Source organism: Erpetoichthys calabaricus, chromosome 1, assembly GCF_900747795.2.
Source record: "Erpetoichthys calabaricus chromosome 1, fErpCal1.3, whole genome shotgun sequence".
In the NCBI taxonomy this organism is placed as follows: domain Eukaryota; kingdom Metazoa; phylum Chordata; class Cladistia; order Polypteriformes; family Polypteridae; genus Erpetoichthys; species Erpetoichthys calabaricus.
In genome coordinates, this window is record NC_041394.2 from 355,293,640 (window position 1) to 355,316,329 (window position 22,690).

General features: G+C 42.1%; 1 protein-coding gene and 1 long non-coding RNA gene across 3 annotated transcripts in view; one reads left to right on the forward strand and one right to left on the reverse strand.

Moving 5' to 3' along the window:
• The window catches only part of LOC114665238 (NACHT, LRR and PYD domains-containing protein 3-like), a 367,778-nt gene that overhangs the window by 103,179 nt on the left and 241,909 nt on the right, over nt 1-22,690 (forward strand). Inside the window, exon 8 of the mRNA XM_051924838.1 lies at nt 18,259-18,432. Within this exon, the coding sequence (XP_051780798.1) occupies nt 18,259-18,432 (174 nt within the window). The remainder of the gene's footprint in view (nt 1-18,258; nt 18,433-22,690) is intronic.
• LOC127527885 (uncharacterized) overlaps nt 1-22,690 on the reverse strand; it is a 263,679-nt gene that overhangs the window by 24,742 nt on the left and 216,247 nt on the right. The window lies entirely within an intron of this gene.

Sequence of the window (22,690 nt, forward strand, 5' to 3'; positions counted from 1 at the left end):
TTGTTCATCTAAAGTAGTAACTTTAATTAAATTATTGGTGTTTATGCCGTATTGCCTAGATTTTCTATGTGCATTAAGATTGGTTATTACAGTATTTATGTTGTGCACTTTTATGGAAGATTTTATTAAACAATTATCATGACCAAGTACAGGAGTGGCATTTCGGAAGGGGTTAAAAGCAGAGATAGATAGTCAAGATAAACGAATTACCTTGGATATGTTTTCGGAGAGGACCCGGGCGCCAAAGCTATTCGGATGCAGTCCATCTCGCTTGAGAAAACGCGGTCTTTCCCAAAAGAGGTCCCAGTTGTTGATGAACCCGATGTCTTGATTCTTGCAGAAGCCCTGCAGCCAGTTGTTTAAACCAAGCAGACGACTGTAGTACTCGTTTGATCGTCTGACGAGAGGGAGTGGACCCGAGATGAATATCTTTGCCAATGGGGTCCTCTCCTTTGTGTCTTTAATTAATGCTGTGAAGTCTGCCTTGAGGATCTCGGACTGTCGGTGCCTTATGTCGTTTACGCCAGCATGTAAAACAATTGCTCCAACTGCCCTGTTCTTGTAGATCGCCGACGCACGTCTCGTCACATCTCAGACATGAGCACCGGGAAAACAAGAAACAAAAGATTTTCTATTAGGGCAAGTGATATTGAGGTTCCTAACAATAGAATCACCTACCACTATTACATCACTAGGAGCTGAAGGCGAACTGGGGACGCTTAGAGGGTCAAACCGGTTCTGCGTTATGATGCTTGCCTGTGCCGATGGAGGTGTTCTGGCCTTGAACCCCCGCCTGCATAGCTGAAATACACCGAGGTCATCATCGGTGTTGCTCCTACGAGGCGCGGGGGTGAAGGTGACTTGAGCGGCACAACGCGGGGTTGATGTTACGCTGATAACAGATGGCGAGGACGGTTTATCCAACAGCCGAGCCTTCAGATCTCTGAGGTATCTTCGTCTGGACAGAAGTTTCTGAATCTGTTCATCGAGTGCCTGGAGTTCCTCGACTACAATTTCAACACGATTCACCTCACTATCGGCCATTGTCCGCTTCTGTTTCTGCTTCCGCTTCCGCTTCGTGCCCTAGGAAGAATGAGAGAGAGATAGGTTAGCTACCAGCGACAACTATGGCTACCCTCTGTGACCTCAAGTAAAATACAAATAGCTGGAAAATGTGCTTAAGTAACGTAACAAAGTAGTCGTACGTCATGATTTTACACCTCTGGTCCTGAGCTAACTGGAAACATCTGGCATTCATACAACTGACTGAACCTCGATTGGAAAACAAGTCCTATTCAAGTGAGACATCATCACCTAAGTCCCAATTTCACAAACGCTCTTTGTGGAATACCACCCTGCAGGTCTGACTGATGGCATGTTGTCAGATACTCAGGGATCTTATAAGACGTCCTGGACAAACACACTTGAACTGTCATCAACTGTCAACTGGCATAACTTCAGGTGAGGGGACGCTGGCGCACACATGTTGTTGCCGTTCCTCCCTGTTAACAACGCTTTTCACAAAACTCGCTTTAATTCTACACTTTCTTACGCTTGTTTTATTTCGTTTATTGTACGTATAGTTCGTGGATACAGCTGACTCGATTTGCATGGATTTGGCTTAATATTTACAGATTTTATGGTCTCCACTTTAACTGGGAACAGCTGAGTCTGTGGATCACGGGACAAGACCTACAAACATTTCTTTGTACCTGGCGATCTAGCACCTCGAGATGATCTGTCTCCGTGATTATATTCGCTATGCTGATCTGCTCCCGTTTCATCTTACAGTACTCTACGACCGGGAACTGATCTGATGTTCATACTAACCTGGCTTATGGCTCCGGGGCGATCATGCCTGAAATTACCAAGCGTTATTGTTTGTGGCTGTGAATTGGAGCATCCAAATCCTGCTTCCTCCTCCTGCTGTGCTTTCTGCTGCTTGCTATCGCCGCTCACCTACGCTAACACACCCGCCTGTCCTACCAGTTCCGCTGTGCTGTGCTGCTTCTCGACTGCTATTCAGATAAGTATTGCTCAGTATCATGCTAAAATACTCTCATGACAAACTCCTTCTTATTAAACAGTTTGTCCAGAGCAAATGGTCTGCCTGGAACATCCTAAAGAACGCCGCTATTTTGTACATCGCGGGTCAAGTCGCCGCCACCGCCGGGCTGCGAATGAAAAGACCACCGGCAGCATTTGCTCAGGAATATGCCGTCCTTCTCATGACCCTGGAAATAGAAGTGTCAGTGTGCCAAATTTGCATTATGTGGAAATAAACCCTGATCGCGGCTCTGTGCAAAAAGAAGCCTCATTAACTAATATTGCACTATTTAATTCGAGGTCTCTTAATGGCAAAGCATTGGTGCTGTCAGAACTCATCACTGACACCAAACTTGATATTCTGTGTTTAACGGAGACTTGGCAAAAGCCAAACAAATTTGTGTCTCTCACAGAGCCGACTCCAATTGGTTTCACTTTCCACTCAGAGCCTCGCAGCTCAAGACAAGGCGGTTGGCTGGCAGTAATTATCAGAGAAGACTTAAACATTAAAAGAATCCCAATTGACTGTCCATTGTCTTTTGAGTGCCTGACTCTTAAACTAATAACGAAATCAGGTCCTGTCTCACTCATTGTTCTTTATCATCCCCCATAATACAACGCATCTTTCTTATCCGATCTGATTGAACTTTTGACCCACCTAAGCTCTTACTCTCAGAGAATTATCCTTCTTGGTGATTTCAACATCCATAATGACATTACTACATCTAACCTGAGAAATGAATTCCTATCAAGGTTATTATAGTTTTGCCTTTTTAAATTAGTTTTTATTTCTATATTTTTTCTGACCTTACTTGGGAATTCAGTTTAGTTTTAGTTTTCCTTCATCGTGTATTTTTAGTTTTAGTTTAGTTTTTATTTCACAAAGACATTTCTATTTTATTTTTATATATATTAGTTTCAGTTTTAGTTTTAGTAATTATGGCATGGAGCACCAATGGAGTTAGTTTTGTGTCACAATCAGACAGAACTGTACATTTAACAGATCTGGATATGAGTTTAATGTTAGTGGAAGCTTACTACACTGCCTGGTTTATTATCTGGTTTTGTTTTTGTCTGATAAAAACAAGCATAATCAAAACTAGATATTGAATATGAACGATTTTACAAAATTTTATAATTTTTAAAATATTTTCTTATGAAAATCGCAGGGGCTTAGGAAGAACAGGGCTCTTAGACCTGAATGAGTGTGCAGACCCCACCTAGCTGTATTGAGGGAAATAAAGAACAACAAGCATGTAGTGTGAAGGTTAGGGGCAGTGAGTCTTGAACAGACCACCATAAAGGACAGTAAACCCATAATGAGCAGAGCAAGAGCAGGTAATAGGAGTACGGACAGGCACAAAACAACAGAGACAGAATCTGAAATTAAGAACAACACATACATTACCTAAACTTGTTTATCCAGAGTAGGATTGCAAGAAATCTGGAGCCTACTAGAGCAGGTTTGGATGCAAGGCAGAAAAAATCCCTGATATGCCATATGTATGATAAGGCTGATGTTAAGAACAAAAAGAATATGATATTTCAACTATCTATTTTGAAAGAGAGAGAAAAACATTTAAATAATGGAGACAAAAATTTTAAAATATAATTCTGCTAGTTGATTACTTTCACAATATCAGGTATTTTGAGTTGTGAATATGAACTAAAAAAGATAAATTAATAAATATAGAATAAATACAAATACCCATTAGTATGTTTAGTTTTTCATCACTTGTCAAATACTACCTTTGTATCGCTTCGTTGTTAAACTATGTTTTTAAAACAAAAGTGATTGGTCAGCAACAATATGCTGATCTTGTATGATGATCTAGTCAGTCTCTCGATCAGTGTTGTTTTATTTTCAAAAACCGGGAGTACTCTCCCCTCGACTTTCTTGTATACTCAGATATGGGGATGGATATTTAAAGAGTAAACCGCAAGACAATGATTATATTTTTATATGATGTACATTAAGGAACCATCAACAACAAATCAAATTAATAATATATTGAACAATTATTATAAAAGTAAAGTTGAATAAATCGGACTCTGCAGCTGTATAAATAAAAAAAAAGAAAAATCGAGTATGTGTTCAGGTAAAGTACCACTTCCGGGTGAATCTATAATTGTGGTGTAACAAGCACATGCTGAATTTCATCAATCTAGTTGTGTTTTTGAGTTATCGTGTTTACACACACAGACACGCGCGCGTGTGCGTACACACACAATTCCAAAAAACAGTATTGTTGGACACTGGTTAGTCTATAACATCAAGATTCATCAAAATATCGAGGTCAAATTTTTTCATGATTACTATACTTTCTCTATACTTCGTATATGAGAAAGTAAGAACGATTTCTCCTGTGCGAAATGGCAGGTGAATTGTTGTCAACAAAAAGCAGACACCTGAGAAATAAACTGAAACATTACTCACTCGTGATTTTTCTGTCCATATGGTAAACGTTTTGTTGACCAGCAAATGCTGATTTCAGCCGTTTGAATTACATCTTGATATAGAACAAGCACAAAGAAAGGCGGCACGCAAATCACTTTCTATTTCTCACGCTTTACGCACGCGCACTTTGCTTGCTCAGTCACCACAAATGCTCTGTGAACAGCCGTCCTCCGTCACCAGCCACCATTCACTGGATGAATATGTGCGGGCGGCTCATGGTGGATGACTTTCTGCTTTAGAGAAAACTTACAAGGGTTAAAGACTAACGACAAGAATATTCATTCAATAATAAAAACTAAAAATATTTGAGTAAATTATTATTTTATTTCAGTTAGTCTTCCCAGCTACTTTAATAGTTTTGTTTAGTTTTAGTTTTTCATTTCGGTTTTGTTAATTATTTAATTTCAGTTTACGAAAATGTTTTTTTAATAATAGTTTCAGTTTTGATTTTAGTTGTCGTTAACTATAATAACCTTGATTCCTATCCTTACTGGACTGTTTTGACTTGACACAACATGTTGATTTTCCCACCCACGCTGGTGGTCATATATTGGACCTGATCTGCACTTCTGGACTATCTGTTGCCAACATTTACAGCACTGATTTGGGACTCTCTGACCATAAAGTAGTATTTTTCACTGTCTCACTGCCTTTCCCTCCTATTACCTGTAAACGACAAATTTCTTGCAGAAACCTTAAAAATATCTGTCCCTCTATCCTTTCTGGATCCATTTCTGATCTTTTACTGTCTTCACCTATTACCCCAACACTAGATAGTCTTGTTGACCAGTATAACTCAGCCCTTCATTCAGAATTAGATAAAACAGCTCCTTTAAAACATAAGGAGGTTTCCTTTAAACGTTCAGCTCCTTGGTATAATTCAGAATTGCAATCTATGAAAGCAGCTGGCCAACGCCTTGAAAGAATGTCACGTAAGACTGGCCTCACCGTGTACATCCAGGCTTTCTCTGACCACCAAAGAGCTTACAGAGAAGCACTAACTTCTGCCAAGAACACCCATTATGGCAGAATAATAGAAAGTGGCCACGATAACCCAAGGGTTTTGTTCTCTGTAGTTAATAAACTACTCGAACCCGCATCTGGTCCAACTACCTCTTCTACTGAAGTCTGTGAGGAATTCCTCCACTTTTTCCATAACAAAATTAAAGATCTAAATAATTCAACTAACATAAATATATCATCTGTTTATATCTCTCCCTGTTTTCCCACTCCATCCAGCTCCTTCTCTAAGTTCTCACCAGTCACATCTGCGTTTGTTAATAACCTGCTTTGTAAGATGAGGCCGACTACTTGTGTACTGGACCCCATCCCCACCACACTACTTAAATCCTGCCTTCATGCCATAATCCCGACTGTTACAACAATAATAAACTCATCCCTTGACACTGGCTCTGTGCCGCTCACTTTTAAAATTGCTTCTGTAACCCCAATGTTAAAAAAGTCTGGCCTTGATGCTGACAATCTTAACAATTTCTGGCCTATTTCCCACTTACCTTTCCTGTCAAAAGTTCTTGAGTGTGTTGTAGCTTCCCAACTCACCAATTACCTAACCTCTAATAATTTGATGGAACCCTTTCAGTCTGGTTTCAAGGCGCGGCACATCTGTGAAACTGCTCTGCTACGGGTAACCAATGATTTGCTTATGGCACCACACTCTGGACAAACCAGCATATTAATTCTGTTAGACCTCAGTGCAGCATTTGACACTCAGTTCAGACATGACATCCTACTGTCCAGAATGGAGAACATGCTGGGTATCTCTGGCACTGCCCTCCAGTGGTTCAAGTCCTATCTGACTGATAGGCAAGAGTTTGTTAGTCTTGGCAACAGCAGGTCCAGCTCAGCGCCGGTCACACAAGGAGTCCCTCAAGGCTCTGTCCTCGGTCCTCTGCTTTTCTGTATTTACATACTTTCCCTTGGCCATATTATCTGTAGCTATGGACTGGGTTATCATTTTTATGCAGATGATACTCAACTATACTTCAATGTTAAAAGTGGAACTTCATCAGAGCTTTCTCAGCTCACAACCTGCCTTAGTGAAATTAAAACCTGGATGGAGCAGAACTCTTTAAAATTAAATCGCAATAAAACTGACCACCTGCAAATTGGGACTAAAGTGCAACTTAATAAAATGAGCTCCTTCCCAGTCCATCTTGGCGGTGATCTCATCAGACCTGCCTCTACTGTAAAGAATCTTGGTGTCATTTTTGATTCCTCCCTCTCTTATTCCGCCCACATAAATCACATTAAGAAACTTTCTTACTTTCACCTCCGTAACATATCCCGTGTTCGCTCCTTCCTCTCCTTCTCTAATGCTGAGAAACTTGTCCATGCTTTTATCACATCCCGCATCGATTATTGTAATTCCCTACTGGCAGGTGCCCCTTCTAATCTTCTATCACAGCTCCAGCTTATTCAAAACTCAGCTGTAAGAGTCCTTACATGGACCAGCAGCAGCGAGCACATCACACCCATCCTGCTCCGTCTTCACTGGCTCCCTGTGTCTTACAGAATCGAATATAAAATCCTACTAATAACCTACAAAGCCTTAAATAACCTCGTACCAAACTACATCAGTGACCTTCTCCATCACTATGTGCCTGCCCGCCGACTAAGGTCCTCTGATTCTGGCAATCTTGTTGTGCCCCTCACTAATCTACACTCCATGGGTGACAGCAGGGCCTTCAGCTGTATAGAGCCGAAATTCATCAGGTCAGCTGACTCCATGAATTCTTTTAAAAAACAACTCAAAACTCATCTGTTCAGGAAGGCTTTTAGCTCTACTTGACTTTATTCCCCTTCTCTGTCAAGATGCTCATGTAACCTGTATGTGTCTGTGTGTTAGACCACCAATGATGTTGTCGGTTTTTATTTTCTGAATTCACTGTTGTAATCTTCTTTACTTACTTATCTGGTTTGTACAATGCTATGTACTGTATACCCTGCCGTTCTTTATTATATTCTGTAAGTGTCTTGAGCATGGGAAAGGCGCTATATAAATAAAATATTATTATTATTATTATTATTATTATTATTATCTTGGAAAGTATGTCCTCCATCACAGAGCCAAGATTAATAATAATAATAATAATGATGACTACTGACATGACTATCCCCTCACATTCTAACTGTGCTGCTCCGTCACACTCATATAGGCTCCACAATTGTCTAATATGGCAGTGTGTTTTCTCTGAGGTTAGGGATCTGTACTGGCAGTCAGAAGGTTGCTGCTTCAAATCCCATAAATGCTAAAGGTGATTCCACTTCATTAAGCCCATGAGCAAGACCCTTAACCTACAGTTGCCCCATCCTGGGTATGACATTATCCTGCATCCAGCCCTGAAAGTAGGTCCTCCAACGTGCAGGGGAAACTGGAGGGTTGGTGGCAGGATTGGCACTCCAGCCACTGTACAAATCATCCTCACACTGTTCAATCCCAACTGAACTAGTGTGGTGCTGAGGTGCCCTGCACTCAGGTCTTAATCTGGGGTCCTGAGGTGCTGGGTGTGGAAACTCGCTGTATGAGTACAGGCTCCTAACTCCTCTCTTTTTGTCAAATGTGTGAATTCTCTGTGACTGATGGCCTTTGGTGTACACTCAGAATTTAAATCCATGTCTATTGATTTAATATGTTTTAAGATTGTATCTGAATATTTATGATATTATTTGTAAAAGTTCCTAAAGGCCCTGCCATCTTTAGTCCACCCTCTTTCTTTCCACTGGCCTGACCTGCCTGATCTAACAAAAAAGAGACATCAAAGAAAACAGAAAAGTCAGTCCTGGTGAAATGATCAGCTGTTGTGAGGAATTCAAACAGTGAGGACACAAAGATGGCAGTCATGTGACCCCCAAACATCCTGTCTAGTCATGTGATGATGATGTCATCACGTCACCCATTCATTTGATCAAATCTCTTCAGCTGAATGTGCAGAGCTGGGAATGTACAGCAGTGGTCAGCAGTCATGGGGGTCACTTCACAGTCTGCTCAGACTAAGAGACCCTCACACCATCTCTGTGTTGGCTTTTGGGATGCTGACCATCTGTAGAAAGGGTAAGAAAACTGAGCTCAACACCACTGAGGCCTTTATTTGACAGAGGTCAGCTGGTCAATGGCACCAGTCAGTAAGTGAGGTCTGAATGGCCGAGGACAGAAATGTCACATGTCAGTCGTGTCCTCACTGTCCATTATGTCATTAATCTAAAGTGTAGGTCTAGTCTTAACTAGTCTAGTCTAGTCTAGTCTAATCAAGGTGTCACAGTAGACCTGATAGAGTGTCCTCATTGTGTACTCTGGATGTCACCTTCAAGTCACACAAAGTGTCCACATGTAGTGATTGGTGAATGACTGACAGAATTCTGAGTTTGTCACTCTTTTGTCACCAACTGTGACAACTCCTTCTGGACACTCATGTGGAGAACAATGTAAATTTAGTAGACCATCTTTCACCACTCAGGATGACCTGAAGAAGAAAAGACATACCCAGGCATGGAGAACCTTCATGGGCAGGTCTTGGGTTCAAATTGGGTTTCAGTTCAATTGCGAGCGGGTCAGTGACACACTTGAGTGTCCAGCTCTGCTTGTAGTTGTCATGTCACTTATTGAGACCCCAGGCTATATGAGTGTCTGTCTTTGTATTTATAGATACAATTAACACAGTGGGGGGTCTCATTGTGGAACGGCACGAAGGAACAAAAAGAACTGAAAGACAAACAGACAATTTTAGATGATATCCTGATGAGACTGACCTGAGATGGAGGTGACAAGTGTCTGAATGGGGATTTTAATGAGGTGATAATGATGAATATAAAGTGAGGGATTGTGGGAGAAATGATGACAATGAATGTGGGCTGAGGTGACAGGTTCAGAGTGTGACATTGACTGTTCTGACTTAATTAAACAGGCCTTTCTGGTCACTTATTGTCCTCACATGATGACAGTTGCTCCTCATGTTGTCCTGTCAACAGTCCAGTCAAATTGTTACTGACATGTCTGACCAACAGGCCACATGTGGACAAGTTAAACAGGAATTGACTGAAATAGAGAACTGCATGTAGTGTGGTAGAAAACAAAAATGTGCTGAGCTGATGTCCTCCTCACTTCTGTGAGCTCATCAGATGAAACTGCGTGGAGCAAAAATAAGAAACACTGAAGAAGAGTTAAAAAAAAAGAAAGAAAGAGAAAGAAAGACATGAAATCCCTGAGTGTGTCTTGTCTTCACACCACATGACGTCTGTCCCTCTGTGCTTTTCTTGTCTTCTTCTCCATACAATCCCATCTATCCATCCATTTTCTAACCCGCTGAATCTGAACACAGGGCACAAGGCAGGAACCAAACCCAGGCATGGTGCCAACCCACTGCAGGACACACACACCCACACACACACCCACACACACACACTAGGGCCAATTTAGAATCACCAATCCACCTAACCTGCATGTCTTTGGACTGTAGGAGGAAAGCAGAGCACCCGGAGGAAACCCACGCAGACAAGGGGAGAACATGCAAACTCCACACAGGGAGGACCTGGGAAGTGAACCCAGGTCTCCTTACTGCAAGCAGCAGCGCTACCACTGTGCCACCATGCCACCCCATACAATCCCAGTGTTGTTTTATTACATTGCTTCTCTAAATATGTCTACACTACGGATGAGACTCCAGCAGCTCACATGCATTTTGTTTTTCTGCTCTTCTTGCTTCTCTTTGACTTTTTATTTCATTCCCAAGATGCTCTTTCGTCTGCTGCTATCAATGTGTCACTATGGATGGACGTCACGGTCAGCACGATCAGTATGATCAGTGAGGTGTCAGTCTTTGTGACAACTGGCAGGATGTTTGTTTGGGCTACTCTGGTGTTGTGTGGCTTCTCTGTCAGTCTGTCTGTCCCTCCTCTTGTCCTCCACATCCAGAGATCCTCTGTGGTACGTCAAGGGACTGTGGAGGTCAGACAGTCAGACAGATGGACGTGAAGTGGATTCACATTAAATAAATGAAGGCAGCCATGTGACCCTGAGCCCCTCCCCCACAGTGGCCACTGTCATGGTTCTCTGCATCCAGCCTTTAATTTTCTTTCTTGTCCCACAATGCAACTCTTAATCTTGTCCACCATCCTCCATTTTCACTTTCCTCCCTCACACTCCTCTGAAGCCCTCACTAAAGTTTGCTAAAAGTCACTAAAACAGAATAAGAAAGAGAAACACTGTGAGTGGGGACAAACTGTAATAGGACCAAGGTGACAGACAGGAACAATGAGTGCAGGACATCAGAGGAGAGACAAGAGAAGGAGAGAATGAGAGAGAAGTCAAATGAGAAGTCAAAAGAGAAATAAAACAAGTGTGATAGTAGGAGAGTCCATCAGGATGAACATCAAGCTCTCCAGTGTCCAGCAGTGACCCTCATGCTGCATGGCGTCCTACAAATCAGACAAAAGGCCTTCAATTCAATTCAGTTTGATTGTCCCTACAGAGAAATTTAGTTTTTCATCAGGTTTGACAGACGAGACCACAACATAACGTTAAGGAGACCTCAGAAAATACACGGCCATCAAGTATAAACATAGTACAAATAAATAAAATATAGCAGTGAGTGTAATACATCTGGCAGAGCATATTAGACATCAAAATTAAACCATCATTTACTCTTTACTGATGATTGATGCAGATGCTACTCTTCATCATCCCATGGTTTAAGACTGTGGGCATTTATTAAAATTGAATTTATTTTAAAGATTAACAGCAGTTGGAGTTAAACAGAATTTGAACTGGCTGCTTTTTATCCTCTGAACCTTCAACCTGTGACCTGACAGTGAAACCTGGAATTGTGAATGTAGTGGACGAGTCGTGTCTGACAGAAGACCCTCTGCTTTCTGTAACACTTGCATGTCAAACAGGTCTGTGAGATTGGACTGTTCACATCTTGTTATTTTACTGCTCCATTTTACAATTTGGTTTATTGTGTTTTTGGTTTTGACATTAAGGTAGTTATGGTGTTCTTTGGATGCAACTCAGCATTCTTTCTCCTCCAACCACGACGTTCTATTTTGGTTTCATCTGACCATATGACATTCTCCCAATCCTCTTCTGGATCATCCAAATGCTCTCTAGCAAACTTCAGACGGGCCTGCACATGTACTGGCTTAAGCAGGGGGACACGTCTGGTACTGCAGGATTTGAGTCCCTGGTGGCGTAGTGTGTTACTGATGGTAGCCTTTGTTACTTTGGTCCCAGCTCTCTGCAGGTCATTCACTAGGTCCCCCCGTGTGGTTCTGGGATTTTTGCTCACCGTTCTTGTGATCATTTTGACCCCACAGGGTGAGATCTTGCGTGGAGCCGCAGATCGAGGGAGATTATCAGTGGTCTTGTATGTCTTCCATTTTCTAATAATTGCTCCCACGGTTGATTTCTTCACAGCAAGCTGCTTACCTATTGCAGATTCAGTCTTCCCAGCCTGGTGCAGGTCTACAATTTTGTTTCTGGTGTCCTTTGACAGCTCTTTGGTCTTGGCCATAGTGGAGTTTGGAGTGTGACTGTTTGAGGTTGTGGACAGGTGTCTTTTATATTGATAACGAGTTCAAACAGGTGCCATTAATACAGGTAACGAGTGGAGGACAGAGGAGCCTCTTACAGAAGAAGTTACAGGTCTGTGAGAGCCAGAAATCTTGCTTGTTTGTAGGTGACCAAATACTTATTTTCCACCATAATTTGCAAATAAATTCTTTAAAAATCAGACAATGTGATTTTCTGGATTTTTTTTCTCATTTTGTCTCTCATAGTTGAGGTATACCTATGATGAAAATTACAGGCCTCTCTCATCTTTTTAAGCAGGAGAACTTGCACAATTGGTGGCTGACTAAATACTTTTTTGCCCCACTGTAACTGTCAATGATCTCCACTGCCTGCTCTTTGGTGATTGTTTCTTGTTGGTGACTGGTGCTGCTCCTAAGTTTGATTATTAGTTCCTTAGTTTTTCTAACATTGTGGTGTAGTAAAGACTCATCACACCTGTTCACAAAGTTTTGGCTTCTTTATTAATTTTTATTTCAGTTTCTCTGTTGATGTCTCAAGTCTCTTGCTGTAGTGCCTGGTATTCCTCTATGTCACAATCTCTCTGTTTGTTTTTGGTTTGGTTGTTTGTTTTTTTATTTTTGATTTTCTGGTACAGTGATCTATACAGTTTAAATCTTTTTTATCATTCTACTATTTGTCCATTTTGGTTCATTTTAAGTCGTTTTGTTTTATTGGTTTTCGAAATTAACTCTTGTTGAGTCTGGGTCAGAAGATCTCTGAAGTGACACCAGCTGTCATTTAGAGTTGCTGAGGTTTTGCTCTCCCATTTGATGTTTTGTAGATACGTCCTCATCTCCATAAAGTCCGCTTTCATCAAGTTAGAGGTCTCTGTTTTTGGTGTATATTTGCATGTTTTCAAATATTATCTCACATTTGACCATATTGTGATCACTGCTGCTTAAAGTCTCAGTATCTTCTGCTCTTGTTCCTCTGTCTTTATTGTTTGAGCAGATGAGATCTCGACAGGCGTCACCACACATTAGGCTTGAGACAAACTGGGTGAACAAACAGCCATTTGCCATCTGCACCACTTCAGTTTCCTCTTATTTATTCTTGACAGGGGCTTCAAAATCAATGTCTGGAAAGTTCAAATCCCCCATGACCACTACATCCTCTTTGTGGCACATCGGCCTTATTTGATTAAATAATACGTTATTATCTAACATATCAGAATTTAGCAACCTGTAGCAAGCTCCAATAACCAGGGGCCTCATGCATAACGCCGTGCGTAGAATTCACACTATAACATGACGCAAGCTCTTAAGCTCAGTGTTCTGTGAATAGACAATGGCAAAAGCACGAGGGGAAATAGAAGAATTTCAGCGAATACCGAGTGGAGGCAAGAAAAAACGTACTATTTATTGGTTTAAACAGTGGTATAAATAACAAAAGGAAGTTGATCGAGTGACATAGAGTGTCGGAGAAACTCGAAAGCTCAAGTTCACAAAGTCGCACAGTGCCCGAAATAAAAAAGAAGTTGTTACATATCAAAGTCGCTGTGAAAAGGCGAGTCGTAGCCCACCGTCTGAGTCTCATATGAAAGCTTATTAGGGTACCGAGAAAAAAAAAAGGCACACAGTGGGGAAAAAAGCAAGAAATGTCAACTTTAATCTTGAAATTTCCACATTAATCACGTAGTTTATTTTGTCATTAAAATAGAACATCATAAACTTCATCTTAAAATCACTTAATTTACTAGTTTCTCAGATCCTATCGTAACTAAAGTAGCACGTTAAATGCTTTGTTTTGTATTTGATCTTCTATGTGCTCTGTGTGTGTGAATCACTACCTGCTTCTTAAATGGACTTTCTTTTTCTCCGACAGGACACAGAATCCATTACATTCGTGATATTACAGCTCACTGAATAATTAAAATACTGAGATGTATACGTGATATCATTTTCATGATGATAGGACTTAAAGCATGTTATTAAACATGGGAACACGGTGGCGCATTGATTGTTCATGTTGGTGCTTGCTGTGCCGTGCGCGACCTTCGATGAAATTATTTATTGCAGTTTTCTCCAAATACCCAATCACCACACAGTCAGCTCTGTAATAGACGTTAAGCCATCTGTAAGCTTAGAACGCCGATTCTTCAAAACTTTTAAGGAACATTGAAATATCTTCGTAGCACATGTTTAATTATTCTATCCATCTATCCTTCCAGTGTCGCGCCAGCACCAGCAAGAATATAACACGAGGCAGGAACAATCTGTGAACGGAGGCCAGCGCCTCGCTAGTGCTGCAGCACTGTGTCCTCACATGTTTAATTATTAACAATATACATTATTTAAATGAAGTTAAAGTTTTATCTATATAATGTAATAAACATATTTTGCTGCATTTCATCTTAAAAATGATATCATCATATGTAAATACGCGCTTTATAAAGTAGCGCAGGTTGTGCAATATTATAACTGTAGTGCAAGTTTACAGTGAGGTGATTGTACTTATAAGTCCAAACAGTTCTGCAAGGAGCACTTGATGGACTGATTGAGTGTGTTTGGAGTTCTTGGGATGAAACTGTTTCTGAACCGCGAGGTCTGTACAGGAAAGGTTTTGAAACGTTTGCCGTGTGAGAGCAGTTCAAATAGGCAGCATGGCTGAGGCAGCGTGTGCTTGATGCTGTATACTGATAATTCTCTTTGCGATCAGCTGCTCCGAGTGGTGTAAATGAGAGTAATATGGAAAAAGATGATCTGCTGTGGCAACCCCTAACGGGAGCAGCTGAAAGAAGAAGAAGAAGTCGGTGCGGTGAGAGTAACAACACTAAAGCAGCTATGGTATTTGGAATAGTTTGACCATTCTGTGGACCATTATACTGTTACTGGTTAATTACAATCAGATGCATTAAACTAATAAACAATATGCAGTTAATTTCAGTGTATTTATAAAGCCATGCCAGGGATGTGGATCTAAAAAAGAAAGGGAAACCACACTGGAACAGTAGCACTGTTTTGACGCTGGGTGCCGCCAGTTTGCAAAACCGAGCGCACGTACGCCGGGGTATGAGCTACCATGGAGATGTGCGTGGCTTTATGGCAAGTATAGGTTTTATACATCGCAATTTGAACATGGAAACGGTCTTATGCAACATTTTTGTGTGTATGCACCGTTTATACATGAGGCCCCAGATTTCTGCCTTTCTTCCTTAGTATCTTAACCCCCAGTGATTCTGATGAGTTTCTTTCTTCCATCTTGAAGATGTCGTTCTGAATATTATTGTTCACATACAGCACCACACCTCGTCCTTTCCTTTCTTGTATGTCTCTCCTGACGCAGGTGTAGACACTAATATGATATTCCTCTCTGTCACTCTCATTCAGCCCTGACTCTGTAATTCCTACAATATCAGAGTCCTAGGTCAGTCCTCTCACCTCTCATTCATGTATTTTATTTCTAATGCCTTTCACATTAAGGAGTAAACATTTTAAACAAAGAAAATTACTTTTTGTGTTTTCAGTTGAGTTCTCTTTATGTCGGTTGACTGTTATTTTGTCATCCTCAGTTGAAATGTCTGCTCACTTCTCTGAAGATTCTCACTCCTTGAATGTTTGTCCCTTTCTCTTGTAGATGTGGTCCATCTCGTCAGTACATGAAATGTTTACAATGACGGGCATTGCAGTGGCTGAGAAAAGTAAAACCTTCTTGTTCACACCAGGCCTTCATCTACACATTATGGCTGAATATGAAATTCTGCTCATGTTATCTTTTTCTGGTGCTGGAAGGACTTCAGAGTAAATGTCTGATGTTGATTTGTCCTTTAGCTCGTCTCCACTATATAGCGCCCGACCCAGCACAGACTGACGCAGATGTACGTGTAAAATAACAAGTCTTTTTATTTTTTCTTCAGCCATGGGGCACATCTTCCCCGTGTCCCACAGGCCCAACACAGTCCCAAAGCACTTACTCAATCAGAGCACAAACAAATCCTTTAGCACCGCCACTCCTCCCAGGCAACCTCGTCCTCTTCCTCCCGATTCTAGCTCCTGAGTGGTGGATGCTGGCCCTTTTTATAGCCCACCCGGAAGTGCTCCAGGTGCTGGATCACCTGTGGCTAATTGCATTTCCAGCCGGGGCTTTAGAGATGTCCAGGTGGACTCCGGGATCCATGCAGCACCCCCTGGCGGCCATCCCAGATCCCCACAGGGTTGTGGAGAACTCCATCTCCCATGAAACCCTGCGGGAAACTGAGGCACCATCGTCAGCCAGGGAGGCTGCCACCAAGCGTCCCGGGGGAGGTAGTGAGACGCCCATGATTGCTCCCCTGGAACATATGTAGAAGGGGCGTCCCGGCCGCCCGCCACACCACGTACCCTAAATTTGTTCTGTACAGAATATGCATTTGGCGTCCTCTGTGCCCCTCTCTAGTAGACTGGTAGTCAAACTGAAATGGATCTCATAACTCGGGAGTTTTCTCTCTCAGGTTTCTCTTTAGATGTTTTTCAAATGTTTTCATAGCCAGTGATGTTAGAGCCACTGGTCTGAAGTCTTTTAGGTTTTTAGGGTTGGTGTTTTGAAAGTCAAGTTTTAATTCCCTTTGAGCAGCTCGTGCCTCATTAGTATTTCCTCGTCTAAAGACACTTTTTCTTTTGATATAATAATGACATTATAGATTTGCTGAACCAGGGTTTGTTGATCAGATAGACCTTCACACTTTTAGCTGAGATCAGCACATCTTCACAAACAGAAACAGAGCTGCTGATAACATCACAAAGCTCAACTAAATCAGTGCAGGAGTCCATCAAAAGATCTCAGTTGGGACAATGATAGCAGCCTTGGAGACTTTGGATTGAATCTTCACTCCAGAGTTTCACTGTCTTCTTGTGGACTTTTAAATTCCTAAATAAAGTGTTGAATGTAAGAAATAGTGTGGAGTATTTCACAAGAGTGCTGCAGAATTACAAACAAAGTGCAAATCAGAAAATGTGTTTGTGCTTTTGGTGCCTTTGTTTAAGGCCTGGTGACAAAGGTTAGGCTTCTGATGCTTTGGTCTGAGTGTTCACTTTCAGCGTGTCGACTAAAGCTGTGATAATCATCTCTGTTGACATCGATGTGTGAGCCTTAGGATGAATACAAACAACGGTGACAAATATCTGTGGAAATTCTCTGGACGAGTAGAGTGTTCTGAGTGACACGTTGAGCAGCTCAATGTCTGCAGAGCTCACTGCTTTTCTGGCTGTTACTGATTGAGACTCCCATTTATATACAGACAGGGAGACGCCAACGGGCCCTTTACCTCTGACGATGACATCTCAGTGATGAGCTCCATAACACTGATGGACTCAGAGAGCCATGTCTCCATAATGCACGCTTCTCTGTATTCTGTCTAAACACAAGCTTTAATTTGAAATTCATCAAGTTGATTACAGCCGAAGTGGAATGTGTTGGGTTACCTGTTACCTCAAATGAGCCCCTCCACATCTGTCCAATTTCAGTGTCCTCCGTTTGTCACCTTCATCAGACTCATCCTGTCTCTTCAGAGTGGAAAGTTCTGGAAGCAGCTCTGGTCAGTGTCTGTACTCGGCAGGTACCATCACAGTAGAAACTCCTGGCTGTACTGAATCACTCAGGTGGATAGAAGACGCATTGGGACAACAGCAAATAAAGTGAAAAAGTATCATCAAAATAATACAAACAAATAAAAGTAGACACTCCATAACAATTCAGGGACACACATATTCCTTTATTCCTGTTCAGAAAAATTAACCCATAATTAAAAATTAATCACAACAAATAAAAAAAGTTCAACAGAGACGGAGTCAAACAGACCTGCTGCTGGTCACCAACAGAGCTGCCAGTCCTGAGTGGTAAATGACACGAGAATTCCAGTTTGTCATCCTCACCCCGTGGTCACCTGTGACAAGTCCATCTGGTCACATGAGTGCAGGACGCCGTCAGTCTCGTGTCTGTGATGTTCTTATCCAGTGTTTATGTCCACATGTCAGTCTGAATGACTTGGCACCAGTCAGTCCAGCATGAAGGCAGGAGACCCTGTCAGGTATATAGCGCCTTACTTTATAAGAATGGCAGTGGTCTCGTGTTCACACTGCACTTCAGTGAAAAGTCAGAATACAAGTGGCCATTGAACCTTTGTGTTGTTTGTCCTTCTGTCTGTTTGTTTGTCTCTCCTCATGTCCTCACTTCTGTCTTTTTATCTCCACAGCCTGTATCAATGTGACCTCACCTCCACATATTGCTCAGCTCTCTCCTCTGCTCTTTCTGCTCCACACTCGAAACTGACTGAACTGAACCTGAGTGTCAACAACATGGAGGATTCAGGAGTGGATCAGCTGTGTGAGAGGCTGAGGAGTGAAAACTGCAAATTAGAGAAACTGAGGTAAGTGAACAACAAAACTGTGTGTGTGTGTGTGTGTGTGTGTGTGTGTGTGTGTGTGTGTCTCATGAATTTTATTTCTTGTCACATTGTGGCTCTGACTTTTCCACTAGCACAACACAAACGCTGTGTTTAATCAGGACAGACTGCAGTGTCCCTTATGTACAGACAGAGTGACTTGAGGTGACACAACTGCAGATTTCCCGTTAATAATTCAGTTCATAAAGACAACATTGTGACCCTGAGCTCCTCCACCACACTCATCACTCTCCTCTTCCTCTCTGTTCAGACTGTTGTTTTATTTCTTGTCCCACAAGCCCATGCTGTCCATTCTTTATTTTAATCTCGTACTTGTTCCTGTCCTCCATTGTCACTTTCCCCCTTACACTCCTCTGATGTCCTCACTAAAGTTTGTTAAAAATCACTAAAATTGAATAAGGAGGAGAAACACAGTCAGTGTGAGGAGAAGAGCTGACTAAAGTGACAGAAGACAGAGAGGAGTGGACAGCTAGAGCTGGACTGAAGTGACAGATAAGGACAAAGAGAATAGAATAGCAAAGAGAAGGAGACGAGCAAATGGAAGAAAAGGATGAATAAAAGAGGAGGACAAGGCAGAGGATAAGGAGAAGTCGAGAGAGGAGGACAGACAGAGGAACAGGAGGAAAGGTGGACAGCAGCAGTAGAAATGACCAGCCAGCCATACACAGAAAGAGAAGGTCACAGGGAGGAGAGGATTAGGACTGAAGGCAGTGTGGACAGTAAGGTGGGAGACACAGGAAGTGACCGCCATTATAGCCAAGTGGGCTGAACAGGCCGACATCATTCTACAAGACATGACCCCCAGGTCTACATAGGACATCGACATATATCTGTCAGTGGGCTTAGTGACCAACAGGTGGACACCCACATCATGTGCAGTAGACGTCCAGAGACACTGAGAGGATTCTGGGAAGGTGACCTCAGTGGGCGTGTCAGTGAGATACTCCAGTGTGAGGAGTGGCGCCCTCTTGTGTTTGTAACTCACACTTGTGTGTCTTGTGGGACATTAAAAGAAGAATCTCACCACATGATCAGTGTAGGCTGTCACATGACTTTCTAAATAATCCACTATAGTGCCTTTTTGATATTTTTATACACACATGATCTTCACTGATGTCATCACAGGTCCAAACCCTCTGCCTCACAAATCCTTCTTTTGTTGTTTCACTCAGTCAGGGTCTTCCTCAATGCCAGCAGACAATCAAATGGCCGACTGGAGATGTGAATAATTTGACTGTCACTAAGGACACCTGTCACACTAGTCCTGTGCCCCACTGGTCACTCTGGTCACTGTGTGATTCTCTTTACTACTAAATACAAAGCTGTGTGGTGATACGTTAGGGGTCAGTGGCTGTGTGCAGGTTTTTAAATTAAAATGGTGGACTCAGAGGGGCGTAGGTGGATGTGGTAGTGTGGGGGAGCAGAGCAGCCCTAGAGTGTTGGTGGTGAATTGGCGGAGCGCACTTTACACCTGCAGACACGTGTGGTTCAGCCAATGTCCTCATTAGTGTTCTGGGGTGTGGAATTAGACACCTGCACCCCAGTGAGTTTAAAATGAGAAAAATGAAAAGATGGAGATGGAGGGTTAAATGAGAAATAAAGTAAATGCAGAATTGTGGCTGAGCAGATGCAGTGGAGTGGAGACAAGTCGTTGAGAAGTGGTGCTGAGATGAGTGAGCATACTGCGTTCAAGGTGCAAGATTGAAACCTACTTCATTTTTCTGTATGGATTATTTATTGACTGTTTACTGTGATTTTAATCTCCATCAATGAACACTCTTTTTATTGGGGAATATTCATTTATTTATTAACTTATTTGGTGAAGAAGCACTGCACTTAATTTTGGTTTTGAACACTTTGTTCAGTTGTATCATAAGATCACTCAACACTTACCACCTCCTTTTGCTCGTTTATGTCCTTATTGCTCGGCTTATCCTCAGACTTGACTATTGACATTTCAGTTTCAAGGGAGTGTGACAGCTGCGGCCACCAAGGCCATCACAAGCCTGTTAAGAGCACGAGGATCAGAGAGGCCACATAGGAGTCACAGGGTGGCTTTAAGTCAACATATTTCAATGTCTTTAAAATTGACAAGTGAGCATTAGTACAAAACAACATGGACAAACTCGGGTTCAAGTCTGACCTCAGATGACTGGGCCAAGACAAAGAACTGGGAGGACTAGAAACAGGCTGAGCACAGCCTGGAGGAAAGCAGGAGAGAGGACAAGAGAAAGAGCTGAGACAAGCTTGGGGACATTTCTGTTCACATGGCTATGTGATAAGTGACTAACGAGTAACCAACAACAAGAAGTCAATTTAAAGTTGCTCAACCCACCTGACAGACCAGCTGGACCAGTCCAATGGCAGATAAAAAAGACCTCTGGACATTCACAAAGCTGCTGTTCATTTCTGCTACACCACATTAGGGATGACTCAGGACAAAGTGACACAATGTGACTGCACTTTCATGACATTTTCTATCCCAGTAGTTCCCAAACTGTGTGCCATGGCGTCCTGAGAAGCCACTGCTTCCTCACCGGGGCACCACGAAATATTACAAAATTTTCATAATTTAATTTCCATTTTCAATTCAGTGTGAAAGGACGGGACATCTGGCGGACCTGGTGCAAACCAGTAATTCACTTGGTAATAACTGTTAGCGGAAGCCTTTACAAATGGTTACTAGAAGGTGCTCTAAAATAATTAAGTTTCTCGATTATTTTAGTAGTTTGTCAAACTTTCTCGGTACTTTGTGTTCGTATATAAAAAGCTGTCGGTCTTAGTGTTGAGTTAGTTTTCAAAGATTGTATCAACTGTATATTGTTGGGATTAAGTCAAGTGAAGTTTTTGAAGAATTTCTTCTTGTATGTATTTTTTAAAAATGGATCAGTTTTTACTAAACAGTGATAAGCGTTGTGAGAGTGAAAATAAAGAGAGCACACCAGTGGCAACTTCAACCAGAGTGAAGAAGCGCAAATATCGAAAATATGATGACAGTTATTTGGACTTTGGTTTTACGTTGACAGATGTCAGTGGTGAAGAGAGGCCGCAGTGTGTACTGTGTATGAAAGTTTTGGCACCAGAGTGCACGATACCAAGAAAGTTGAAACGCCATTTAGAAACCAATCTTCCCAGCATGGTTAATAAATCTCGTGCCTACTTTACCAGAAAGTTAAAAGATTTAAATCAATAAAAAGGGCGTTTTTATAAGCAGACATCAATAATTGCTAGCATCTTACAAGGTGGCACATAGAATTGCGCTGACTTCTCTCATTCATTTTGGCAGGCTGGCTGGCTGGCTGGCTAGCTCGTCCTCTTTCTTTTGTCCCAATGCTGCACTCTGTCTCTAAGCCTTTTTCCTTTCCTTTTCATCTCCTTTTTTTCCCCCTCTCTTTCTGTGCCGGCCCGTTCTTATATGGTTCCGTGAGCACAGCGTCTCAATCACGTAACGCAGGAAGCTGATAAAGCAATTGAGAAAGATCGCACCCTCACGTGCAGGTGTGACTCACCCCAATTACTCTATCAACTCCCTGCGGCTGCATGATCGCGCCCACGGAGACTGACATGCCAAATGGATTGTTTGAAAAACGTCAATCTTTCGTAGCCGCGGACCTGCGACACCGCAATCCCACTAATTATAATTAGTTGAATTTGTTCAGTTACATTTTTTTGTGATCTTAAATATGTGTTTTATGTTTTTTTACCTAACCCTTTAATTAAAAAAAAATTATTGGTTATTTTGCAAATTTGAATTTGACTTTGGGTGTGCCTTGGGAAAACCTGGATTCGGCAAGGGCTGCGAAAATCGAAAAAGTTTGGGAACCACTGTCTTATCCATTAAATCATGAAGAAAAGGATATTGTAATTGTAATGTGATGACAAGATTTCAAGACTTCTCAAAATCATCCATTCATCCATTATCCAACCCGCTATATCCTAACTACAGGGTCACAGGGTCTGGTGGAGCCAATCCCAGGGCGCAAGGCAGGAAACAAACCCCGGGCAGGGCACCAGCCCACTGAAGGGAACACACACACCAAGCACAGACAAACGGGACAATTTAAGATCACAACTGCACCAAACCTGCATGTCTTTGGATTGTGGGAGGAAACCCACGCAGACACGGGGAGAACATGCAAACTCCACGCAGGGAGGACCCGGGAAGCGAACCCAGGTCTCCTAACTGCAAGGCAGCGGCGCTGCCACTGCACCACCGTGCCGC